Source organism: Mus caroli, unplaced genomic scaffold (genome assembly GCF_978045245.1).
Source record: "Mus caroli unplaced genomic scaffold, Mus_caroli_1 scaffold_4, whole genome shotgun sequence".
Lineage (NCBI taxonomy): Eukaryota > Metazoa > Chordata > Mammalia > Rodentia > Muridae > Mus > Mus caroli.
In genome coordinates, this window is record NW_028227259.1 from 24707570 (window position 1) to 24735389 (window position 27820).

At 43.2% G+C, this 27820-nt stretch overlaps 1 protein-coding gene across 1 annotated transcript; it reads right to left on the reverse strand.

Moving 5' to 3' along the window:
* Positions 1-12343: 12343 nt before the first annotated feature.
* Positions 12344-16558, reverse strand: LOC147005019 (disks large homolog 5-like). The gene is made up of 5 exons (XM_085836131.1): positions 16395-16558; positions 15255-15414; positions 13904-14047; positions 13088-13271; positions 12344-12590 (listed from the first exon to the last, which is right to left on the reverse strand). The coding sequence occupies exons 1-5, from the start codon at positions 16531-16533 to the stop codon at positions 12414-12416; spliced, it is 804 nt and encodes a 267-aa protein (XP_085692257.1). The 5' UTR covers positions 16534-16558; the 3' UTR covers positions 12344-12413.
* Between the last annotated feature and the right edge of the window lie 11262 nt (positions 16559-27820).

Genomic DNA, 27820 nt, shown 5'->3' on the forward strand with positions numbered 1-27820 from the left:
CAAGATAAGAAAATTTGCTAGGAAAGGTTAAAAAATGAGAAATTGGACTGAATATCTCTTTCCATGTTGAGACTTTGTGTGGTTTGGGTGTCAGAGTGAGTATGACCTCACAGAATGAGTTAGCAATGTTTCTTCTGTTTCTATTTTGTGAATAATTTGAGGAGTATTAGCTCTTTGTTGAATGTCTCATAGAATCCTGCACTAAAACTTTCTGGCCCTGGGCTTTTTGGAATGGAAGACTTTTGATGACTGTTTCTATTTCCTTAGGGCTCATGAAACTGTTAGTTACTAGACCAGATTTTGATTTAGGTTTGATAGTTGATAACTGTTTAGAAATAACCCATTCCATTTAGATTTTCCAATTTTCTGCAGTACAAGCTTCTGCAGTAAAACTTGATGATTCTTTCAATCTCCTCAGTTTCCACTGCTAGGCCTCCTGTTCCATTTCTGATTTTGTTAATTTGGAAATGGACTCTCTGCCTTTCAGTCAGTTTGGCAAAACATTTGTCTATCCTGTTAACTTTTCTCAAGGAACTGGGTCTTGGTTATATTGATAATTTGTATTGTACCCTTTTTATCAAATTGACTGAATTCAGCCCTGAGTTTGTTCCCTGACATCAAATCCTACCTATCTCTCCATGAGATGAGGCTTTGTCTCACTTTAGGAACTGCAGAATGCAATACATCAAAATCTTGCTGATCTACATGGCGGAGATGCATACCACTCCCTCACTGAGAACAGCCACCCTGGAAGGATTCAGGGTGTGTTGATGTAGCCCAGCATGTCAGTGTAACCTGCAAGGTGCCCAGAGACATTAGGAGCCGAAATCTGGAGGATTCCTCCACAGCATTTTTCACTATGGTCTTCAAAAGCATTTTGTACAGAAATACAATGGGTTCACAGATGCACATACACACACAAACATGAAGACCAGAGGATTTTGTGGGATGAATGTTGTCTGTACCATGTGCATTCCAAGGAAGAAATTCAGGTTTCTAGGCTTGGCAGCAAGGATGAATACCTACTGACCCAAGTCATCAACTGATTATCTAAAGCAAAGAATTTTATAAGCTATGTATCTGTATTTATGCTCTCTCTCTCTCTCTCTCTCTCTCTCTCTCTCTCTCTCTCTCTCTCTCACACACACACACACACACACACACACACACTCACACACTCACACACTGTGCACATTTTCCCACACCATGAAACACATGAAAATACACAAGAAATAGAATTCAAGGAGGGATCTGGGGGAAGGATGGGTGTTAGAGTGACTTAAAAGCCCCTAAGGTGACTCTCCTTTTGTTGTAGGTTGTACCTCATATAATTGGGTCCTTTATTGTATTTGTCTTTCCCTATAGCACTGCAGACTAGAATGGAACCAAGAGCATTGTGCATGTTAGTCAAATACTGCACACCTTAAACACATCCCAGGTCTAGAAACCCATTAATCTACAATTATTACAGGGCAGGTGGCATCAAGACCCTCAGCTGAGACACTCCAATGACAATGTGGCCATTTCAAGACTAGTTGTCAAGAATGGCAGACAAGACTGGAGTAATTCTAATAGGCCTTCCTTTATATGTTAATTGAACTTTTTCCCTTACTGCTTTTAATATCCTGTCTTTATTTAGTGCATTTGTTGTTTTGATTACTATGTGTTGGGAGGAATTTCTTTTCTGGTCCAGTCTATTTGGAGTTCTGTAGGTATCTTGTATGTTCATGGGCATCTCTTTCTTTAGGTAAGGGAAGTTTTTTTTTTCTATAATTTTGTTGAAGATATTTCCTGGACCTTTAAGTTGAAAATCTTCATTATCATCTACTCCTATTATCCATAGGGTTGGTCTTCTCATTGTGTCCTGGATTTCCTGGATGTTTTGTGTTAGGATCTGTTTGCATTTTGCATTTTCTTTGATAGTTGTGTCCATGTTCCCTATGGAATCTTCTGCACCTGAGATTCTCTCTTCCATCACTTTTATTCTGTTGCTGATGCTCACATCCATGGTTCCTGATACCTTTCTTAGGGTTTCTATCTCCAGAGTCCTCTCCCTTTGAGGTTTTTTTGTTTGTTTGTTTGTTTGTTTGTTTGTTTGTTTCTACTTCCATTTTTGATCTTGGATGGTTTTGTTCAATTCCATGGCATGTTTGATTGTGTTTTCTTATAATTCCTTAAGGGATCAGGATCAGATTAACGATATTAACAGTCCCATTTCCCCCAAAGAAATAGAAGCAGTCATCAATAGTCTCCCAACCAAAAAAAGCCCAGGACCAGATGGCTTTAGTGCAGAGTTCTATCAGACCTTCAAAGAAAAACTAATACCAACTCTCCTAAAACTGTTACACAATATAGAAACAGAAGGAACTCTACCCAATTCAGTCTATGAAGCCACAATTACTCTGATAACTAAACTACACATAGATCCAACAAAAAAAGAGAACTGCAGACCAATTCCCTTATGAATATCGATGCAAAAATACTCAATAAAATCCTCAGAAACCAAATCCAAGAACACATCAAAACAATCATTCATCCTGACCAAGTAGGTTTTATTCCAGGGATGCAGGGATGGTTTAATATACAGAAATCCATCAAATAAGCCACTATATAAACAAACTCAAAGACAAAACCCAAATGATCATCTCGTAGGATGGTGAGAAAGCATTTGACAAAATCCAACACCCCTTCATGATTAAAGTCATTGAAAGATCAGGAATTCAAGGCCCATACCTAAACATGATAAAAGCAATATACAGCAAAATAGTAGCCAACATCAAATTAAATGGTGAGAAGCTGGAAGCAATCCCACTAAAATCAGGGACTAGACAAGGCTGCCCACTTTTTTCCTACCTACGAAATATAGTACTTGAAGTCTTAGCCAGAGCAATTGGACAACAAAGGGAGATCAAGGGGAAACAAATTGGAAAGGAAGAAGGCAAAAATATCACTATTTGCAGATGATATGATAGTATATATAAATGACCCTAAACACACACCAGAAAACTCCTAAACCTGATAAACAGCTTCAGCACAGTAGCTGGATATAAAATTAACTCAAACAAATCAGTGGCCTTTCTCTACACAAAGGATAGACTGGATGAGAAAGAAATTAGGGAAACAACACCCTTCTCAATAGTCACAAATTATATAAAATACCTTGGTGTGACTAAACTAAGGAAGTGAAAGATCTGTAAGACAAGAACTTCAAGTCTCTGAAGAAAGAAATTGAAGAAGATCTCAGAAGATGGAAAGATCTTCCATTCTCATGGATTGACAGGACTAATATAGTAAAAATGGCTATCCTGCCAAAAGCAATCTACAGATATAATGCAATCCTTATCAAAATTCCAACTCAATTCTTCACTGAGTTAGAAAGGGCAATTTGCAAATTCATGTGGAATAACAAAACACCTAGGATAGCAAAAACTATTCTCAACAATAAATGAGCCTCTGGGGGATTCACCATGCCTGACCTCAAGCTGTGCTATGGAGCAATTGTGATAAAAACTGCATGGTATTGGTACAGCCACAGACAGGAAGATCGATGGAATAGAATTGAAGTCCAGAAATGAACCAACACACATATGGTCACCTGATCTTTGACAATGGAGTTAAAACCATCCAGTGGAAAAAAAAGGACAGTAGTTTCAACAAATGATGCTGGCACAATTGCTAGTTATCATGTAGAAGAATGTGAATTGATCCAGTCTTATGTTCTTGTACAAAGCTCAATACTAAGTGGATCAAAGAACTCCACATAAAACCAGAGACACTGAAATTTATAGAGGAGTAAGTGGGGAAAACCTTTGAAGATATGGGCATAGGGGAAAAATTCCTAAACAGAACAGCAATGGCCTGTGCTGCAAGATCAAGAATGGACAAATGGGACCTCATAAAATTGCAAAGCTTCTGTAGGGCAAAAGATACTGTCAATATGACAAAAAGACCACCAACAGATTGGGAAAGAATTTTTACCAATCCTAAATCTGATAGGGGACTAATGTCTAATATATTCAAAGAGCTCAAGAAGCTGAACTTCAGAAATTCAAATAACCCCATTAAAAATGGGGTATAGAGCTAAACAAAGAATTCTCAACTGAGGAATACTGAATGGCTGAGAAATACATGAAAAAATGTTCAACATCCTTACTGATCAGGGAAATGCAAATCAAAACAATCCTGAGAGTCTACCTCACACTAATCAGAATAGCTAAGATCAAAAATTCAGGTGACAGCAGATGCTGGCAAGGATGTGGAGAAAGAGAAACACTCCCCTATTGCTTGTTCAACCACTCTAGCAATCAGTCTGGAGGTTCCTCAGAAAACTGGGCCTAGTACTACCACTAGATCCAGCAATAGCTCTTCTGGGCATATACCCAGAAAATGTTCCAACTGGGAGTAAGGACACATGTCCACTATGTTCACAGAAGCCTTATTTATAATAGCCAGAAGCTGGAAAGAACTCAGATGTCACTCAACAGAAGAATGGATATAGAAAATGTGGTACATTTACTCAATGGAGTACTACTAAGCTACTAAAAACAATGAATTTATGAAATTCTTGGGCAAATGGATGTATCTGGAGGATATCATCCTGAGTGAGGTAACCCAATCACAAAAGAAGTCACTTGATATGCACTCACTGATAAGTGGATATTAGCTCAGAAACCTAGAATTCCCAAGGTACCACTTCCAAAACACAAGAAAATGAAGAAGGAAAACCAACTGCATGGATATGTCATTCCTTCCTAGAATAGGGAATAAAATACCCATGGAAGGAGTTGCAGAGACAAAGTTTGGTCTTTGAGAATAGGATCGACCATCCAGAGATTGCACACCTGGGGGTTCATCCCATAATTAGCCACGAAACTCAGACACTATTGCATATGCTAGCAAGAATGAGCTAAAAGGACCCTGATATAGCTGACTTATGTGAGGTTATGTCAATGCCTGGCAAATACAGAAATGGATGCTCACAGTCATCTATGGTATGGAATATAGGGCCCCCAATGTAGGAGCTAGAGAAAGTACCCAAGAACTGATGGGATTTGGAACCCTGTAGGGGGAATAACAATATGAACTTTCAGTACCCCCAGAAAGTATGTCTCTAGCTGCATATGTAGCAGAAGATGGTCAAGTTGGCCGTCATTGGGAAGAGAGGTCCCTTGGTCTAGCAAACTTTCTATGACTCAGTACAGGGGAAAGCCAGGGCTATGAAGTGAGAGTGAGTGGTTAGGGGAGCAGGGCTGGGGGAGGCTATAGGGCACGTTTGGGAAAGCATTTGAAATGTAAATGAAGAAAATATCTAATAAGAAAAGAAAAAATATTTTCAATAAACATGAAAAAAGGAAAAATTTAAAAGGAAATGATGATAAATACAGAAAATGATGTGGGGAAAGGAAAACCCTAACTCCTGAGTTTACATGTTGATACATCTGCTCTCCAAATTAATATGGAGAAATCTCAAAGAGCTAAAAGTAAAGCTACATATCACTCAACATTCCACTCTTTTACCTATGGTCCAATGGAATGACATCCAACTCCACAGAAATCTGCTCAGCTATGTTCATTGGTACTGTAGTCACAATAGGTAGGGAATTTAAACCATCTAAATGTCCTTGAACTGATGAAAAGATAAGGAAAACAGGGCACATACACACAATGCATTATTCAATTGTGAGGAAAAATGAAATCAAGAAAGTTTCAGCTAAATGCATGAACCTACAAAATATACTGAGTGATATAAACCATACACAAGAAGAACAAACTCCACATGATGTTGATCATTTGTGTTTCCTATCTCCCAATCTTTAGATGTAAGTCCATAACTTGGAGCAACGCCAGAAGACATGAAAGAAAAGGAAGACCATATATGAAAAGAAGAAGCTCTAGAGAGAGCTATAGCCGGGTACAGGTGATATGAAGTAAAGAATGGAAAAAACAGAAGTATAGTTGTTGAAGGAGGAGAAAGAACATTGTAGAAGAAGAGAGGGAACATCAATGCGAGGAGAGGCTCTTGGTCCTGTGAAGGCTCTATGCCCAAGTATAGGGGAATACCAGGACCAGAAATGGGAGTGGGTGGTTTGGGGAGCAGGGGCAGCAGGGAAGGATTAGGGGGTTTTGGAGGGGAAACTAGGAAAGGGGTAACATTTGAAATGTAAATAAAGGATATATCTAATAAAAAAGAAAAAATAAATAAATAACAATAAAATACTTGAGAAAATATAAAAAATATACCATGTTATATTTATCTACATTGCATGCACACACACACACAAACACACGCACACATTACATATGTGTATCCATATATATATATATATATAATTACTTGGTGTGAAAATGCTTCCCTCAGGACCCATAGACTACAAAACAAAAGACATATTACAAGGCATAGAAAACCTCCTTTGGGTTGATGGTTAAGGGAGCCCAAGGGATAATACAAGTAATCAACTGCTTTCTCCCTGTTTTGTCTCCTAAAACTAGAAGGTAAATCCCTATTGGTGAGGACACTATACAGTTTGAGAACAGGACTTAGTGGAAGTGAGATGGGTGTGTTCCAGAAGCCTTCTTCCTGAGAACCTTTAGAGAAGTTAAATAAACATCAACAAAGCGTAACACATAAATTACTCACACACACACAAATACACATGCACAAACACACAAACACTCACACACACACATATACTCACACACACACAAAGTCCTGATATAGCTGAAGGAGAAAGTTTACGGGAATAAGAAAGTAGAAAAACAGGAAAAAGAAAATCTTTTCAGTTATTTTATAAATATTAAGTTACTCTGATTTCAAGAATATTAAAGGTCGGGAAGGACTGGAGGAGCTGAAAGGGATTGCATCCCCTTGGGAAGAACAACAAAATCAACCAACCAGATTCCCCCAGAGCTCCCAGGGACAAAACACTAACCAAAGAGGACCCATGGTTCCAGCTGCATATGTACCAAAGGATGCCCTTATCTGACATCAATGAGAGGGGATTAATTCTTTCACACATTAACTCTCTGATTCATCTCCAGGCTGAGTCAGTTCTATTCAGTAAATACTTACACAGTCACCTGGAACAAGTACTTCCACAATATATTCTTAGATCTTCTATGGCAAAAGGGGAGCTTCAATTGTCCTTCCTAATTAGCACTAACAAAACACAGCAGTTTATATTCAAGGACAACCGCATCTATCAAAAGCTATTTCCCAGAGTGACATGGAAGGTCATTATATCTGGTGTGTGGTTATCACTGATGCTGTATTGCAAGCAAAACTGAGGCACATGACTCTGGTCTTCCTGACTTATTTTATATTCTTTTGTGATGGTTTTTATTTCCTCAGCAGCTGTAGTGCAATGACTGTATATTTCTCAATGTTTGGCTACAGAGCCATGGATAGATGTGTGTTACAGAGTACTTTATGTTAGGAGTAGGAGAATTCATGACAGCATGGATACAGTATGGAGGTGAATACATCTTAAAGTGTGTGTACATGGGGTAAGCCACATGATCCACACACAAGAGACCATCGCCTTGTGGATCCCTAGGTGCTATGGCTTCACACATATACAGGAAAGGATAGCTGGGTCTGGGTTTAGTCAGAGAAGATGCAACTGACCCTAAAGAGACTGAGGTCTCTGGAAGATTAGAGGTCTGGTGGGGTGGGTTTGGGGAACCTCGTGGACAGAGGAGGGACAAGGGAGGAGGTATGGGATGTGGAAGAGACAGAGGGTAGATCTGGACTTTAAAACAAAAATCATAAGTAAAACAAAAGCATAAAAGTTTTATTTTTTGCCGGGAGTAATGGTGCACGCCTTTAATCCCAGCACTCCAGAGGCAGAGGCAGGTGGATTTCTGAGTTCGAGGCCAGCCTGGTCTACAAATTGAGTTCCAGGACAGCCAGAGCTACACAGAGAAACCCTGTCTCGAAAAACCAAAACATAACAAAATTAGTGTTATTTTTCTTGTGTTTCAGACTTGCTTTTCTTTCTAAGCAGAGTAAGTTTGTCACCTTTCTGGATAGACAGAATTAATAGGAGCTAGAAAGTTGAAAGCAAAGATGGCTATTATACCAGCATGGGCTCAGCACATCACCACATCAAGGACAGGGTGAGGGAGTGGGCTGTGGAGCCAGCTGGAGAGCCACAGCCTCATGACTGGACTCCTGAGAGTGCCAGGCTCCCCTGTGCCTCATTCAGTCCTCACTCACCTCACAAGATGAGGACTTGCTCACTCTTGCTTGTAGGGAGTAGAGCATTGATCACTTTGACCACTAGGGGGAGCAGTGATGAGGGGTCAGGACTAATTCAAAGGTGTATATGGGCAGATGGTCTGTTACCCTGCCAGCTGGGTGTGGTATAAGAGAAGGAAGAGTGGGTGACCATAATCAGATTGACATTTTCTCAGCGCCATGCTCTAAGTACAACCTTGGGCAAGTGGGTCCATCATACTGAGCTTTGGCTTCCTTATCTGTCATAGATGATAAGAATCCAGACCTCACATTGATGTTGTTTAAGTGAGATGCTTTGACAGCTGCCTAGCTATTGAAAAGAGATCAATATTATTGCTTATTACAGTGTAGACCCAGGGCCTTCCCTGGGAATAACAACAATAACGATTATGTTAGCAGCAATAGAAGTAAACGAAGGAATTATTGTTAGATTTTTCCCATCTTTTCTTTCAGTCAGGTCCAAGTTTAGGAGTGCAGGGGACTGGGCCTGGAGACTGCTGTAGCTGGTTAGGTTCACAGTTGCATAGCTAGCCCCTGTGGAGAAACAGTGAAAGACACTTTTGGCTACTAGGTCCAAGACATGCATAGTTAGGATAGCCTCTACTAGTCACTTGCATGGTGGTGGCTGTCTTGGGTTGAATCTTTGTCCATTGCACTGAAGCTCAAGGCTTTTCTTAGGATTAAATCAGGGAGAACTTAGGGGGATTTGACCAAGAAGAGACTTTTATGAGATGTGTAGCAAATCCCAACTGTGACAGGCAGCTTTGTTATGAATACCTTCTTTATATACAGTACTGGAAATGCCCAAGTCACTTCTCCTTGCACAGTAGGCCATACAGCATGGTAATTCACTTTATGTTGCCTTCCTTTCTGGAGTTAAAATTTCATGTAAAGAAGAAAATAGATCCTATGACATCTGAACTCTTAAAATTGATCTCTGTGGATGGGTTTTTTTTGTTATTTATTGTTAATATTTTTGGTTTCTGAACCTGTTTTGTTTGCAAGAGGAGTATGTATTCTACAGGACTGTGACTGTAGCTATTCTGAATTTGGGTGCAGGGAAGCATGTTTCAATATGCCATTCTTACAGTAAACTTTTTTATAACCCAAATTAAATAACTATGTACAAATTACAGAAGCTGACAGAAAAGTCTCCTACATGTACAAATATGGATAAGAGTAGACACAGCAGGGGATAATAGGTGTGTATGCTGAGTGCTTACAGCAGCTGGCTTGCCCTAGGCCACCCAATACTCTTCCAGATTTCCCCATTACTGTTGTGCTCACCTTGTCCAGCAAGAAAATATGCAACAAGGTCAGATTCTTCTCAACAGCTTTCTTTATTTCAGGAACACCTCCATGCTACTGGGGAACTCAGGGAAACCCCTGGAGGACCGCCTATATCCACCCCAGCACTGTGGAGAGCTATGTGTCCTCCTGGGATTTGTCAGTATGTCGGGCCCTTTGATGTGTAACACCCTCTCAGAGGGTTTGGCGCCAGATTCGGGCTGGAACCTGTGCAATGGCTTTGTTTAAGGCGCTGGTGTACTGGAGGTCCAGGGCATCTTTTGGGTGTGCGGCTGCCTACACATTACACCCTTCACTTCACCACCTACCCTGTTCTTGTGTTAAGACTCCCACTTTGCAACAAACTTATCACACAGGGATTTTACACAGTTTGGGGAGGGCTTGGATCACAGGCAAAAAAACAGGTCATGAGGGATCTTTTATTTTTTTATCAAGTAGAACAGTTTGCTACTATGCTTAGAACCAAAAGAAATACATTATTGTAGCTTATAGCAAAAAAATAAACAAAAAAAACAAAAAAGAAAAACAGCAAAACATAAAAACAAAACCCAATCCATGCTAAAGTGGTTAGGGACAGGAAAGACGATCTCATTAACCTTGAGTGGCCAGCCCCTTGTAGCACTATTGCCCTGTTTCCCATGTTTAGCTGCTGCCAGGCTGTTCATACTTCCAATGCCATCCACCACCTGTGGCTAGCCTCCAGTGAGCTGGCTGCCACTCACACTTCCCCTTTACCTCTTAAAATAATAACACAAAACCCTTGTAATATGCCAGGCAAATTTATTAGGGGAAATCTACAACCACAAAATGCCGTTGTAAACAATGCGAAACTCAACACATACAAATACAACCTGCACACTTAGAACAGGAAAATGTACCTACATTACTCTATTTCCCATTTATGAAATCCCCAGTTACTTATGGCCCCTAGAGCCCCGTAGTCCAGCACCATCTTCCTATTCCTCCTTATTTTGTCCTTCATTCCCTCTCTCTTCTCCATCTCACTTCCCCTCTCTAAAAATCTCAGCTCTGCCTTTCTTCCCCCTGCCCAGTAAGAGCCTCTAGACTTATCTGATCAATTAAGATTTCACCTGACTGCACCTGTTTTTAGGGACTCTTGAGGGAGCAGAGCACACAAACAGCAATATTCCTTCCACCCCTTTTTGTTCACTTAAAAGGCTCTGAACACAGAAATAGCAGTGGTAATATCAGAGCCGTGTATACATGCCTGGCAGCCTAGGACACTGAGTGTGGGCAGGTCAGGCACTGTACCTACAGATCTTCTGAGATTCTCCACTCAAGTGGATTTGATCCTGTTCATCTAATACAGCATATTCACTGGAAGGGCAAAAGCCAACGGTAGGAAGTGTGGGGATGCCTGACAGGTTAGAACATCTGCTACTCAGAAGAAGACCCACATGGTCCCCCCTATCATCTCCAGGAATGGTTGTGATTCCATCTGTGCTCTGAGGGAAATGTCCCTCAGGAGGAGCCACATACAGTATTATATTCAGTAGGAAAAACACCCATTCACATAAATGTTCAACATAAGTCTAATCAGCAACAGCAAAACAAAGCAAGTTTATGGTCAAGGACAACAGCATCTATTAAAAGCTATTTCCCAGCAAGAAATGGAAGGTCATTATGTCTGCTGTGTGGTTATCACTTGACTAAGATGAGCTTTGTGAATGCCTTAAAGAAACAGACAGACTAATGCTCTGGTGGCAAGAAGCAAAGCTTTACTGATTTCTACAGCTTAAAAACACGGGTTATGACTTTGCCAATTAGGCCCAAACAATAACATTTTTACATAGTTGCACCGGGCAGACAATATTATCATTTTGGAGTCATTTCCTCAGAAAGAGAACAAACTTCACAAGAAGAAACTGTTATCTGCAGACCCAAGGACATTTTCCTCTCCGGGTAAATATTAACTCTTGACTAGAAACAAGGAAAAACTCTGGCTCACAGAAAGCCATGTTTAGACATCCCTCCCTTTCAGGAGGGACGACCCCTGAACTTTCTCCCAGTTAATGGCTCTGACCTTTTCAGGACAGAACCAAAGGGAAGCTATTGTTCGCCTCAATCATTGATGCTCTGTTGCAAGTAAACTGAAGCATATGGCTCTGGCCTTCCTGATTTATTTTGTATTCCTTTTTGAATGTGTTTATATCCTCAGCAGCTCTAGAACAATGATTGTATATTCCTCAGTATCTGGTTCACAGGATCATGAATGAATGTGTGTGTGTTACAGAGTGCTATATGTTAGGAGTATGAGAATTCATGACACCATGGATGCAGTATGGCAGTGATTACATCACCAAGTGTGTGTCCATGGGGTAAATAAAATTATTGATACACAAAAGTTCATCACCTTGTATACCCCTAGGTGGCTATGACTTTACTATATAGCCCTGGCTGTCTGGAACTTACAAAGATCCATCTCTGGATGTGAGTTCTAGGTCTACAGCAGGGGATAGAAAACCTGAATAAGGAAGATGGTCTCAAAAGTCACGACTTGCAAATCCATTTTTTGCATAAGAAATAGAATTTTTAAAAAATAGGTTTTACAATTTCAATTAATATAGAGATAAAGGCAAAAATAAACAATGAAATAAAAGAATAAGAACATATAACTTCTAAATAACATAGCAACAACTCTAAGAACAAAAAATGTAAACTTCAAACAAAACTATAAAAAAATTATTGTTCATCTTTTTTCTGCACTTTTAGCAGCACAGACCTATAGCCTGTTACTCCTCTTGGACATTTGTTAGCAGTGCAGTCACCTCCGTTCTCTGCCAAGAGGAATTATCTGAAGAGAAAAGGGAATAACACCCTGAATCAGCCATGGCTTCCTAGTTAGGGCCTATTCCCACTCAGGACATGTGATATAAAGAGATTCATCTGAGGAAGATTCATCTGAGGAAGATTCTGGATGCTGGAGATCAGGGTCAGCAGGGGCCTCCTGGCATGACAACGCATTTTGCAAGATGGTCTCTTCTTTAGCTGTGGCCAATCCCAGCTCTCTAGCAGTTTCTGAGACCTGGGAAAGGAAGGCAGTTACTAAGACACAGGAATGGTGGGGAAAGGCATGGCAGCTGTCAGACCTTTATCTCCCACTACCTCATCTTTACTGGACAGTCAACATTAATATTCAAACTGAAATTACTGATGTGAAATCTGCAGATAGGACCCAGAATTCACTCAAACCTCCACATAGCATTCCACCTATCTGAAGACATGCATGCAAGAATGTGACATGTTATTCACCTGTCACCCTGAGTGGACAGAAGACTAAAGCAGAGTTGAAAGGTTCACTTGCCAGTGATAATAGTGCCTCCAAAGAGGCTAATTCAGAGTCTCACAAGAGGCTAACTTCCCAGAATACTTGTGTGAAAAAAGAGCAAAGAACAGCTACATTCCATGAGGAGGGCGGCTGCTTGGAAGTATGGATTAGAAAGTTGGTGGGAGGAAGCAAAGATAGATTCTATTGTGCCAATTATCAGATAGTCATAGCCTGGCCGAATTGTTTGTCCCTACCTGATGTTCTTTAGTCTCCAGGTTGTTGGTCTTCTCCTGTTCTTCTGTACCACTCAGGTTCAACTCCATCAAACATTGACGAATGACGGCCCAATCAGCCAGTACTTCCTTCTTATCCTGCTGCAATATTGCCAACTGCTTCTTTATAAGATTCTTCTCCAGCAGGAGCCGGCTGTGCAGGTTACTGGAAACACACTCTGCATGGTAAGTTCCTGCAGCCTCCTGCTCCCATTTCTACTTACAGGTCCCATTAACCTGACATGTACCCTGATTCCTGTGAAGACCTAATACAATCCACCAGGATACATCCATGACAGCTGTACAAACAGCAAATAGCCATTTCATGGAAGAAGAAATTTGTGCTGCAGTCCAAACACCAAAAGGGTCCATGTTTTTCCAAAAGAAACAGGGATCTCCATCTACTCATGACAGCCCATGCATTGGGACAATACCAATTAGTAGGCTGCAACTACAATCAGGGTAGTCATTAGAACCAAAGGGAGGGCACTCTATCCTCATATTACACCTCACTTAGCTCTGTAAAACCCTGCCTGAGCCCCACAGGCCCAGTACAACATAATAACCTTCTGATGATCTGAATCACTTGTCGGTTTAGAGGCTCCTGAGGATGCCTGGAGAACACTGGCAGTGGTAACAGTCTCCTAGAGACCTAGGAAACCTGAGTCCAAAAATCCAAGGGACACTGATGCCTAAAAAGCATAAAGTATAGAACCAGACCTGCAGTCTCCCGACCAGAAACAAAGGAAGGCAGAAATGGCCATTTCACAAGTGTTGGCCTCCCAGACAAGTACTTACCGATAGAAATTTATCTCCTTCATGAGCTCCTGCTTGTTCTCTCGGGCCTCCATGTTCTTGTTCTCTAATTCATGTAGGAATGTCATGATCTCCTTCTCCTTTAATTTCAGTTCTTTATAGTGTCCATTTGGCCTGTGGTAGGGCCTGGCCCCAGGAAGACAGAACTCCATAAACTTAGGCTTTTAGTAACACATGAACTCAGGCTGGGTCCTGGACTACTGCAGCCATGGAAACCACACACTGCATTCTAAATGCTGGGATTTTCTTAACCTTGGGAAACTGGCTATCCTGGCCCCTGAACACCAGAAGCTAGGCATCTAGATTGAGGGTGCCCTGGCTCCCTGCGTTACTCAGTAGGTCTGAAGGGCAGACTAAGCAGTTATGTTCTCAGGGGTCTAGGCTACAGGTCTTTACCCACCAAAGAGCTGTGATGGTGTTTCCCCTGTTTCCATAAAAGGGATTCTAAATCCTGGATACCTAATACTGTAGAGACAGTTATTATATATAATTCTGGAGATGAGTCCAGACATCACCACAGATTTATAATCTGCCCCCAAAATACAAAAGTACTAACACATGTGACAAATAGTCAAAGTGCAATGCTATTTAAAGTGGGGACTACCAGGCCTCAGGACCCACCTCACCTGGATACTCTTAGGTAAGTAAATCCTCAGGCCAAAACACCTACCCCTAGATTCCAAATTGTGGAGAGAAATTAAAACATACAAAACATATTCACAGGTCTGTACCTGTGCATGCACATAGACTCACAGACTTAGACCTATACACAGGATGGAGAAACAAAGAGTGAGAGAATGAAAGAGAAAGAGAGACAGAGACAAAGGGAACACAATGAGAGGTAGAGTAATGCATGCAACATTACTGCCTCAGAGTATAAGGCACACAGACAAACAGGAACAGGCATGAACTTCAGGCATTCTAATCAAGCACTGAGAAGAACCATGTGGGACCAGGCCCCTCCAGCTGCTACCTGGAGGTTCCAACACTCAGTCACCTGGGAGACAAGTAAAAACACAACTACAAACTCCCATCACCTAGCAAAGGCTTTCCAAATGAACCCTAGGAAGTCATCACTGCCTCTATCCTTGAGTTCTTCACTCAGACTCCAAGTTCCTCTTTTCAGTGGAGGGAGCAGAAAAGTCTATTTCCCTTCTCACTCCTGACAAAACTTCAGGTGTGGCCACTCCTCTAATAAGTATTTAGGGGCATGAAGTGAGGCCCAATTATGTTCTGGTGGTATAGCTTCCTAGAACCCACCCCTTTAAAAGCATAAGATGAAGGAGGCATTGCAGACCCCGGAATGACACCACAGGTATGGAGCAAGGTATACCTCTTGTTCATGGATCCCTCGGTCACATAGATCAGGCGATCTCTCAGCTCATTTGTCTCCTGGGTAGTGAGCTGGATCTCTTTGATCAGCTCGTTCTCTTCCTTCTCAAACTGCTCCTTGCTCATGACAGGTATAGGGGATGATGTCTGTCTGTGAGCCACTGTAGGTAGATGAATACGAGAATATTTGATGTGAGAATGCAAAGAGTGTGGACTTACCAAAGAGAAGGAAAAAGGCCTGTAACCTAGTGACACCACCAAGAGATTGGTCCCAGCATGAGATTTCTTCTGAGTGGATCTCAGTTCTACCATCACTCTAGAGAGATCAGGTGATGTAAGTAGCCAGATGTATCCTCATTCCCCCTTAAACGTGCTTATGAGGACCAGAGAGATGTCTTCTTCAGGGAACAACTTGGCTTCAGAGCCCTGTGCTTTCACAAGTCAGACTACAAATTCACTATTAAAAGTATTTGAGATCTTGTGGATGCTAAGATATCCAACCTGTTACTCTAAGCCAAGGAATTGGCTTAATAAGTCAGGCAGGGGGAGAATATGTTCATCACATTGATCAACTACCACCCTGAAACACAAAACATCCCAGAAATAAAAATAGAATCCCCCTCTGGGTCTATCAACTGCTTGTTCTTTGTTTACAGTATAGAAATGGCTGCCACCCACAATTGGTGATAAAGAAAGGTAAGGTAGGAACTGTCACAAACAGGAGGTCAGAGTAGTTCTGAGAACATGACATCATGGTCTGGAGCACGATTCTCTCCCTGTGACTAACGTCAGATAACTACAGGAGCTTAAAGAAGCCATGGACTGAAATGCAGGTATTCCCTCCCTCAAACTGGCATAGCTTAGACCCGCTGTCACTCCTGATGGTCTCATTCTGTCCCCAAGTAACACCCACAATACCCAGTGCAAGTCAAGACTTGAAGTTCATAGCCTAACAGCTTTGACCTTGCCAACTCCTGCCTTAGGGGATGGAAAAGTACTGTTCTGAAATCCTTGATGATTCAAGAATTGTGATAACCATGGAAGTTTTTTTGCTACCCAGAGTCTCCAGTTCCACATTACTAGAAAGGCCAGCTCAGGCCACCCCTACCAGGAAGCTCAACATCCACTTCCCAGGACTTACTCCTCATTCGCCAAGTCCACCTCCTTCGTCCTTCATTACTCTCAGATGGAAGGCCAGCATCCTTCCTCCCCTCTCTGGTCTCTCTCCCATCCACATTGGTTCTCTGAAAAAGTCTACCAAGTCGGGCAAGCAGGGCCATCACTGCAATGTCCAGTCTCTGACTGAGAAATCTCAGTCAGCTTGTTGTAACTACAACACTGGTGACATCACAGAGGTTGCTTAGAACTCTCCAGGAGACAATAGAATGTCCAAGAAGGGACTGCTGATGTCATGGACTACATAAAGCCTTTGGTTCCCTGCTAATGTTCTCCCTGTACTGACAGGAAGCTGAGCTGCTCTTTCCTGGGGCATAGCCATTGAGCACATCCTCCTTCCAAAGCCAGGGTTTGCTCTAGGCTTGATTGGCCACACCTAAGTAATTCCTATGTATCTAACTCTGTGTTTCCTTTCCAAACCCTTCTCAGAAATATCTCATCCTACCTTAAATTTTCCTCAATCAGCAATAGGAGCCATTAAAACTTAGTGAGAAATCATACCAGTTTGAATATGCAGCCAAAATCTACTCCTGTCTAATCATATACAGGTGCATGAAATCTCATCCATGCTGAGCCTTCAGGGCTGGTTGCAGTGTGGGTGTGTGTTAGGGACCACACTCATGAAGCCTTGTGTTTAGCATTTGAAATTTGCCCCAAGATCCCTTAGGAGGGAGACATGCAGTCATCATGCTTCTGACAACATTCTAGAGATCTTTTGGCAAAGGAAACTGAAATATGGAGCCACCAATGTGTGACCATCAGATTGTGTGGGGGCTTTTCTCACTGCACCAATCTCACCGATCAGTATTGCTTATAGCCCTCTGTGTGCTAGACCATGAGTTTCTGTATGAAATAAATAATATATTCAACAGAGGTGCGGATGTGCAGGCAGAAAGTATAGGGTAATACTATAGACATAGGTTAGTTGACTGGGCAAGGTCCTAGCATCTTGTATTTGGGTTCATGTTTGGCCCCACAAACCACACAAAACCCAATTTCCGTCAAACATGAATGATTCATTAAATGCAGACCCTAAAGTTGATTGATCAGAACCTTTGCTCAGGATTTGTGCCTGAGCCATAGCTCAAAAAATCTATCTTTGTTAACTTATAAGACAGAAAACAAAAACCCCAAAACCAAACCAACCAAACAAACAAAAACAAATGAAAAAACAAAATTAGTTCATTTAAAGTTAGGGAAGTATCCAGTGCTCTGTTCGGATCAGGCCGTTTTAGATATAACTGCATATTGACCCTTAATTTGAGGGGTCCCATGGAATGGTTTATGTACCATTGTAAGATTAACAAACCTCATACAGAACACAACAGAATGTGGACACCATGACTTTGCTGAGTCAAGTTGTTTTCTCTGTTGATGATTGGCTGTCATATGACAGCAACTATCTGAAATAGGGTGCAGACATAGAAATCAATGACTTTTGCTATACTGTGCTGTACATGCCTTAGCATTAGATTATCCAGGTCTCTCACAATGACTAGTTATGTTTCCACAGTACTTGGAGGCCCCACTTGGAAGCTCAAATATAGGAAAGTGGAAGCAGAATTGTCTGAGCTCAAGGTTAACTTGGTCTACATGGGGTATTTGAGACCCTGTTTCAGAAAACAACACTGAATCACACCCTACATCAAAGGCCTCACTTACCAAGTCTTGTCTATTATAAAGAACTTACCATTCTCCCCCTTCCAGTCTTTCTTTCTGGGAAGATGGAGAAGTGAGAATGATGTTTCCATTCTAAGGACTATTTTCTCTGTTTCCCTTAGCCCACATTAGGAAAAAATGAAAGTGAGTATCATCATCTGAACAACTGATTAATATCCACTGCTGGTAGCGTGATACGGTGCTGAGGACAACCTTATCTTCCTTTAGTGTTGCTGACCCAGCAGGAAGTATTAAGTGCTGAGGCCAAAGCTCAGAGAACCTTTCAAGGGGCTAGACAGAAGCCATCAGAGACTCTCCACATCCTTGTCCTGAGATGAAATCCAGGAACACAATGTGAACTTGGTGGCCAATTTACCATACATCAAACTTCTACCTCCACCTTTCTATGTTCAGTACAGGAAAGTGTGCATGCACCTCCATGCCAGATTGATCTTGATATATGTCCCAGGGCGCAGACTATTTAGAGAGTTGGTTGTAGTCAAGCAGTTGGTGCCCTCAGTAAGATGTGAAGACTATCAATAATAAGTGACCACACTGTATTTGTTTAAACATTAGTTGAAAATTGAGCATAACTTAGGAATTGGACACCAGCTCTGTGTCCTGGTCTTTTTGTGCCTATATCTGGCTCAAAAGGAAGGTGGGAGTACAACTTGGGTTTCTCTGCATGGATAGAGTGAGTTGAAATGGGCACCGACCAGTCTGAGCAACTGTGCTGAGGCCCCTTATTTCAAGTAAAAAACACACTCTCTGTCCTCCTTCCAAAGAGCTCCTGTTGAGGCCATGGACCTTGTATAAACATGCTAACATCATGTAGACACCTTTCCTAATAATACAAAGTTCTCTCTGGTAAGGCTTGCCCCCTTACCATATCTGTAGGAAATTTGTTTCATGGAAGCAGTCAGTCTATTTCATGCTGTTGCTGTAATAAGCTTCAAAATTGTGATTGTTTGTATACTCTTGTACCAGAGAGTGGCACCATTTGATGGGGTAGCATTGTTGGAATAGGTGTGACCTGTTTGGAGTACTCATGTCACTGTGGGTGTGGGCTTAATACTCTCACCCTAGGTGCCTGGAAATAGTTCTTTTACTAGCAGCCTTTGGATAAAGATGTGGAACTCTCAGCTGTGCTCGTGCCATGCCTGTGTGGATGCTGCCACGCTTGATGTTAATTGACTGAACCTCTGAACCTGTAAGCCCACCCCAATGAAATGTTTTTATAAGACTTGCCCTAGTCATAGTGTCTGTTCACAGCAGTAAAACCATAACTAAGACAGAAGTTGGGACAGCCATTGAGGAAGGGGGCAAGCACGCAGCTGCTTGAGCGAGTTTGCCAGCTGCTCCCCTCCCCCCCCCCCCCCCGCCGGCCTCTGCTTGAGCTTTTGTGAAGCTGAGGAAGCTGCCATTTTCTGAGTGAGAGGCACTGCTCCATGGCCAGAGTTGGAGCGAGAAAGCAAGAGTGAAGCAAGCAAGAGTGAGTGAGCGATCCCAGCAGGGAGATGTGCCCAGAGGAAGGCTGCATGGCCATGCTGGGCATGCTCTGCTCCTGGTGGGAAGTCCCAGCCATCGCGCAATTCTGCTTGTTCTTTCACAAGGCCTTATGCCTGCTCAACTTCGAGATCGAGGAGTTAGAGGCAGCTCTTCACAGAGATGACTTGGAATTTATCAGTGATCTGATTGCCTGCCTGCTTCAAGGCTGCTATTAGCAAAGAGATATCATGTCTCAGACATTCCTCAGCTACTTGGAAGATATCATTAACTACGGTTGTGAACTTGAAGAAGGAAAGCCCAATCCTCTGAGAGAAGCCATTTTCCAAACCTTCCTCTGCATAATCGAGTAGAGAGCCTGCATCTCCTCTGTGAGCCTGCATCTCCTCTGTGAGCCTGCATCTCCTCTGTGAGCCTGCATCTCTCCCTGTAGGGGATGATGTCTTTGATCTTCTCAAGGGTCTGGATGCAGACAGTCTCCGAGTTGAACCTCTAGGTGAAGACAATTCAGGTGCACTGTACTGGTACTTCTATGGCACAGGAATGTACAAAGAAGTCCCAGTACACGGAAGGTCCAATGGAGAACTCTCCTTGAGCAGGGAAAGTGAAAGGCAAAAAAAAAAAAAAAAGTTTCAAATGTTCCTGGAAAAACAGACAAAAGAAGAGGAAGGCCTGCAAAACGAAAAAAAAACTACAGGAGGAGATTATATCCAGTGAAAAGCAGGAAGAAAACTCCTTGACATCTGACCTACACACAAGAAATGGATCCGGAGGGCCAGGCCAAGGTACATGGTGGCTCCTGTGTCTAACAGAAAAATGGAGACAGGTTACTGAGAGCTTCCTGTGAGCCAACCTCTCTCCAAGAGCAGCAACTCTACAAGCTCCTTAGCAGGACTTCCTGCCTGAAATCTGCAACATGATTGCTCAGAATGGAAAACGTCCACAGGGCACAAAGCCAGAGCTGCAACACAGGTTTATATCTGTCCACCTGCCCATCCAATTCATCAAGCTAGAGGAAACTCCCATGCTCACCAAGATAGAAAAACAGAAGCACAGGGGGGAGGAGGAGGAATGACAGATCCTTCTTGCAATGCAGAAGGAGTAAGAGCACATGTTAAAGGAAGAGAGAAGGCAGGAAAAGGAGGAAAAAGATCAAGGCAGTGGAAGTCCGGGCTAAGAGGAGAAAGCTCAGGGAAGAATGAGCATGGCTATTGGCTAAAGGCAAGGAGCTACCCCCAGAACTTTCCCATTTGGATCTGAATTCTCCTATGAGGGAATGGAAGAAGGCCAAGGACCTCTTTGAATTGGATGACGATTTCACAGCCATGTAAAAGTTCTAGATGTGGTGAAGGCTCACAAGGATTCCTGGCCCTTCGTGGAACCTGTTGATGAATCTTATGCCCCCAACTATTACCAGATTATTAAGACCCCCATAGATATTTCAAACATGGAGTAGAAATTAAATGGAGGTTCATATTTTACCAAGGAGGAATTTGTAAATGTCACGAAGACCATGTTCAAAAATTGCCTAAAATACAATGGTGACAGTAATGAATATACCAAGATGTCTGACAATTTAGAGCAGTGTTTCCATCGGGCCATGACAAAACATTTTCCTGGTGAAGATGGAGACACAGATGAAGAATTTTGGATCAAAGAGGTTGAAAAACGGGAAAAAAGAAGGAGTCGGTCTGGTAGAAATAGTGGAAGCCATGATTGGACTCACTCAAGGAACACAGATGTTTACTGCAGGAAACAGCCACCAGTAAAGAATGGGGGAAAATCATTGCCCCTGACACAATGAGCTGCCTCCTCAGGGGACAATCAGAGCAGCAGTTCCATAAACTCCCTCCAGAGGTCCGCACATCAAATGGTCAAGGCTTTTCTTGCCCCCTGCATTGTGGTAGGGTGCCTAGCCACGCATCCCCTTTAAACCAGATGAAGCCAGCAGCACCAGGAACGTTTGGCTCTCTTCAAGGATCAGATCCCGTCAATGTACTTGGCACCTCTCGAATTTCAGAGGGGCCCCCCAGGGGAGCCCTTGCAACACACAACCTTTGCTATACAGTCTCCAGTTGGAATTAGTAACCATTGGGGATCCCTGCTCAGTGCTCCAGACCTTTCCAATATGGGGTCACACGTCCCATCCTTACAGCTTGGGCAGATGAATTGTCCCAGTCAAGTTGGAAACATGGATCCACCAGCTCCATTCTAGGCAGGATTTATTCCTTCAAGGCATGGTGGGACTCCAGCCCGACCTCCAGACTTTCCTGAAAGCTCTGAAATTCCTTCCGGTCATATTTATCATTCATACAAGTATCTAAATCGAGGACACCCTGCTGTTTGGAATGGGAACCATGGTACTATAAACTCTGGATGTTTGGGGCCAGTAGAGAAGCCCCACCTGGGGACAGGACTTTCTCACCACCCTCATACCATTGGTCATGTGATGGATGCCCGAGTGATGAGACAACCTATCCCACCAAACCAGTGGACTAAACAGTCAAGCTTTCTACCTCATGGCCTCAAACTCTGAAATCTGCCTGCCTCTGCTTCCCTAGTGCAGGAATTAAAGGCATGTACCACCAGTGTCTGGCCTCAGAAAGAAGGACTTTAAGTTGAAGGATATTTAAGATAGTGTGGAGAGGGATAAAGAATTCTTTCCTACTGGCAGGTCATCAGGGTAGGAAGGTTAGCTAGGTGCTTTCCTTGCCTCTCTGAGCTGGTTACTGAGTCTTCACTGGTAAAATTAAATGCCTGGCTTATGTGTGTGTTTTAAAAATGTATTTATTAATCATTCCATTGGATTATATCTCACATGATATGCCACTTTTGGTTACCCTCCACTAACCCCTCAAACTACATCTGCACTCTCAGCCTCCACTCTGTCTGAATTAGGATTCTCCTTCACCCACCCTCCTTCTCTTGCCCTACTGATTGAGAAACCCACTACACTGGAGCATCAAACCTCCACAGGACCAAGGGCCTCCCCTCCCATTGCTTTCAGCTAGGCCATTCTCTGCTACAATGTATCTGGAGTTATAGATCCCTGCTTATACACTCCTGGGTTGTGGTCTAGTGTCTAGGAGCACTGGGTGGTCCTGCCAGCAGAAGTTGTTTTTCAATAGGATTCCATTCCCCTCTTCACCTCCAGCTTCTCTGCATGCTCCTGCAATGCTCAGTCTAATAGTTGGCTCCAATGGTCAGTTGCTGGCCACACCTCCCAAAGAACCTTCACTCCAGGTTTTTGTCTGCAAGCACCTCTTGACCACAGGAACAGTGTCTGGTTTGGTGTCTGAAGACAGGATGGATCCCCAGGTAAGGAAGTTCATGGATGGCCCTTCCTTCAGTCTCTGCTCCATTTCTTGTCCCTGTTAGTCCTTTTCTCAGGAACATTTCTTGGTTAAAATCCTTGAGATGGGTGGATGGCAACATTCCTTGACAGAGAGCATTGCCAGTGGTCTTGTTGGGGTTTGGGGGATGTGGGGGAGACATACCTATCTACTGGAGGTGGTCTCTACAAGTTCTATCTCCCTGATGTCTGAGAGCCTCAAAGGTCTATTCCCTGTTCCTCATCCTTCCACCCCCCTTTTATTTTTTTAGATTTCCTGACCTCCTGTATCTCAGTCAAACATGAATGATTCATTAAATGCAGACCCTAAAGTTGATTGATCAGAACCATAGCTCAAGTTTTGGGGTTGAGCTATAGCCTCAAAAATCTATCTTAGTTAAATTATAAAGACAAGAAAACAAAACCCTAAACCCCAAAACCAAAATAAACAAACAAACAAAAACAAATGAAAAAAAGAAATTAGTTCATTTAAAGTTAGTGAAGTATCCAGTGGTGTGTTCAGATCAGGCCATTGTAGATATAACTGCATATTGACCCTTAATTTGAGGGGTCCCATGGAATGGTTTATGGACCATTATAAGATTAACAAACCTCATACAGAACACAACAGGATTTGGACACCATTACTTTGCTCTGAGTCAATTTGTTTTTCTGTGTTGATGATTGGCTGTCATATGACAGCAACGATCTAAAATAGGGGGCAGACAGAACACAATGGCTTTTGCTATACTGTGATGTACATGCCTTAGCATTAGATTATCCAGATCTCTCACAATGACTAGTTCTGTTTTCACAGTACGTGGAGGCCACACTTGGAAGCCCAAATATAGGAAATTGGAAGCACAATTGTGTGAACTCAAGGTTAACCTGGTCCACATGGGGTATTTGAGACCTTGTTTCAGAAAATAACACTGAAACACATGCTACATCCAAGGCCTCACTTACCAAGTCTTGTCTACTATAAAGCACTTACCATTTTATCCCTTCCAGTCTTTCTTTCTGGGAAGATGGAGAAGTAAAAATGATCTTTCCATTCTAAGGACCATGTTCTCTGTTTCCCTAAGCTCACATTAAGAACAAATGAAAGTGAGTATCATCATCTGAACAACTGATAATATCCATTGCTGCTAGCATGATACTGTGCCGATGAAAATCTTAGCTTCCTTTAGTGTTGCTGACCCAGCAGGAAGTATTAAGAGCTGCAGCCAAGCTCAGAGAACCTTTCAAGGGGCTAGACAGAAGCCATCAGAGACTCTCCACATCCTTGTCCTGAGATGAAATCCAGGAACACAATGTGAACTTGGTGGCCAATTCAGCATACATCATACTTCTACCTCCACCTTTCTATGTTCAGTACAAGAAAGTGTTCATGCACCTACATGCCAGATTGATCTTGATATATGTCCCAGGGCGCAGACTGTTTAAAGAGTTGGTTGTTGTCAAGCAGTTGGTGCCCTCAGTAAGATGTGAAGACTATCAATAATAAGTGACCACACTGTATTTGTTTAAACATTACTTGATAATTGAGCATATCTGAGGACTTGGACACCAGCTCTGCGTCCTGGTCTTTTTGTGCCTATACCTGACTCAAAGGGAATGTGGGAGGACAACTTGGGTTCCTCTGCATCGATAGAGTGAGATGAAATGGGCACTTACCAGTCTGAGCAACAGTGCTGAGGCCCTTTATTTAAAGTAAAAAACACATTCTCTGTCCTCCTTCCAAAGAGCTCCTGTTGAGGCCATGGACCTTGTATAAACATGCTAACATCATGCAGACATCTTTCCTAATGATACAAAGTTCTCTCGGATGAGGCTTGCCCCCTTACCATACCTGTAGGAAATTTGTTACAAGGCAGCGGTCAGTCTATTTCATGCTGTTGCTGTAATATGCTTCCAAGTTGTGATGGTTTGTATACTCTTGTACCAGGGAGTGGCACCATTTGGAGGGGTAGCATTGTTGGAATAGGTGTGACCTGGTTGGAGTATGTGTGTCACTGTGGGTGTGCGCTTAATACTCTCACCCTAGGTGCCCGGAAATGGGTATTCCACTAGCAGCCTTTGGATGAAGATGTGAAACTCTCAGCTCTGCTTGTCCCATGCCTGTCTGGATGCTGCCATGCTTGATGATAATGGACTGAACCTCTGAACCTGTAAACCAGCCCCAATGAAATGTTGTTTTTATAAGACTTGCCATGGTCATAGTGTCTTTTCCCAGCAGTAACACCCTAACTAAGACAGAGGTTGGGACTGCCACAGAGGGACAGGGCGAATGCGCTGCCCCTGCCAGCTACCCAAGCAGTGGCCACAAGATCAATTCCTCCCGGTCATATTTATCATTCATACAAGGATCTAAATCGAGTACACCCTGCATTTTGGAATCTGAACCACGGTACTACCAACCCTAGACGCTTGGGTCCAGATGAAAAACCCAAATTTGGGCCAGAATTCTCTCACCACCCTAATACCCTTGATCATTTGATAGGTGGCCGAGTGATGAGACAACCTATCCCACCCAACCAGTGGACAAAACATCAAGGTTTCTACCTCATGGAATTCCTTCCTCGGGGTATATGCAGCCACCCTGTAAGTCTGACGAACATGGTTTGCAGACACCTCCAACTCCAGCACCAAGTCCTCGAATCAGAGGACCCTCCCTGGTCCTCCGGAGGACACAAGAAGGGGAATCCATGATGGACATCCCTGAAACGATTGCCATGCAGAAGCTCTCCTCCCGAGTCTGTCCCCCAGGTGTGCCTTACCACCACCTCCAGCCCACTCTTCCCCAGTTACCTGGTCCCTTTCCACAGGTAGCTTATTCATCATCAGTATGTGTTTCACCGCCCAAGCCTGCATTGGACAACCCTGGGAGTACACAGGAGATGACTGAAACACAAGAGCCTGAGGAAGACCCAGAGCCTTTGCCTGGACATGAAGAGAAAGCAGCAAGCATTTGTTCTTCAGAGGGGGTATACCTCAAACAACTACCTCACCCAGCACCTCCCTTGCAAGCCAGCTGTACCAGGCAAAGCTTACCACAAGAAAGGGAAACAGAGGACTCCCGACTCAAAAGTGATGCTTCAGACTCTGCAGACACTTATAACACATCAAAGAACAAGAACACCTGGCCTTTGGACAATAGCTACAGCAGCCCAGCTGTGCAAGGCTGTTTGTGAGACCTTTCCATAGTGGCAGAGATGGGGAATCTACCTGAACATGGGGCCGTTGGTGAAGCATCTCCCAGTAAGTCAGAGGGAAAGGCCTTGATGGTAGTGGTTCAGAAAAGCCACTCTGCCCCAGGGATAAAACATTACAAAAAGCTGTGCCATGTACAGGACCGAATGCAACTACACCTCCTTGCACAGATCCCAGTTTGATGGTAGGCAATGTGAACCAGTTTTCTCCCTTATACATGCCTGGCATAGAATACTCTAACTCAGCTACACAGTACTCTATGAGTCCAAGTTTGCAAGGCTTGGGCTCTATGATGGGAGGAAAGTCCTCAGGATCACAGCCTCAGTCCTTTCCTCCCAGGGGGTTCCAGGATAATGGTCCCCACCCTGGACTCTTTCCTAGGTACCATCCTCAGCAAGGAATGAGATCTACCTACCAGCCTTCTTTCTTCTCAGCCTTCCTACCACCCCTATCAGTGGCTCCTCATTATACATGTCCACAGGGCTTTTCTGATTGGCAGAGATCTCTCTCTTCTCTTAGAAGTCCAAGAGGACCTCCAGAGAGTCACCTTCCATGCTCCCTCTACCCAGAGAAGAATGTCCTGTCTAGTCTGCAAGGTTGTGAGACACTAAATTCTGCCTTAACTTCTCCAACTCAAATGGATGCAGTGACTGCTAAAGTTGTTCCTCCTGATGGACACAATTCTGGTCCAGAAGAAGAAAAGATGGATGAATCTGTGGAGAGGCCAGAGAGTCCCAAAGAAAATCTAGATCTAACAACCATAATGCATCTACAAGCAGCAGAACTCACTGTCAACCACTGACTATCTTTATGGAACTCCACCACCATCCCTGAGTTCAGGAATGACTTTTGGTTCATCTGCTTTCCCACCCCACAGTGTGATGCTGCAGACAAGGTCTCCATACACTCCTCAGCGATCAGCCAGTCATTTTCATCCCATGGCATACCCATCCTCTGTGCCTGCCCATCCACATCCCCACCCTGTAACCACCCAACCCAATGGCCTCTCCTAGAGCGTTCCCTCTACTGCTGTCAGGAAGAGGGCCTAGGTCACATTCAGGCTTCAATGATGGAGCAGACTGTCACTGGAAGCAGATTAAGAGGCTCATTTCAAGAAGTACACAAACTACCAGGATTGCAAATGCATCCAGTCCATTCACAGTCCTTATTCCCAAAGACCCGGGAGCCTGAGGCCTCACCAGAACAGTTGCAGCCACATAAGACCCCAACACTTCCTCTGGATCAGAGCTAGTCCAGGGAGGAACTAAGCCCCAAGGAGGTGGACGGCTGCATGTGGAGACCGGAAGGCAGGCCTGGCGGATTTGGAGGAATGACTGCTGTACATGTCTGTTTTGTTGTCCTGTTCCACCTCTTCACTGTGAATCAAGCCTTCCTCAGAGCTGAACAGCATAGACCTTAGGTGCACACTCTTTAGATGACTGGCTGGCCTGTAGCTCGGATCATCTGCACAGCTGACAAACTTAGCCAGAGCAATGTACCTGGAGTTCTTGCTGGCTTCTCCAAATCCCAAGACTTTAGATGACTGGCTGGCTTGTAGCTGGGATCATCTGCAGAGCTGACAAACTTAGCCAGAGCAATGTACTTGTAGTTCTTTCTGGAAAAATCACTTTAAACTTGGGTGGAGGGTACATGTAAAGCTGGAGTGGTGCTTTTGAACTTTC

Bases quoted from the DNA above. Each gene is read 5' to 3' on its own strand.
- LOC147005019 (XM_085836131.1), bottom strand. From the start codon at position 16,533: ATGGCCCTGCTTGCCCGACTTGGTAGACTTTTTCAGAGAACCAATGTG. The intron at 15,415-16,394 runs GTAAGTCCTGGG...ATCTACCTACAG, and splicing joins GTGGACTTGGCGAATGAGGA to TGGCTCACAGACAGACATCA. The intron at 14,048-15,254 runs GTATACCTTGCT...TCCTGGGGCCAG, and splicing joins GAGGGATCCATGAACAAGAG to GCCCTACCACAGGCCAAATG.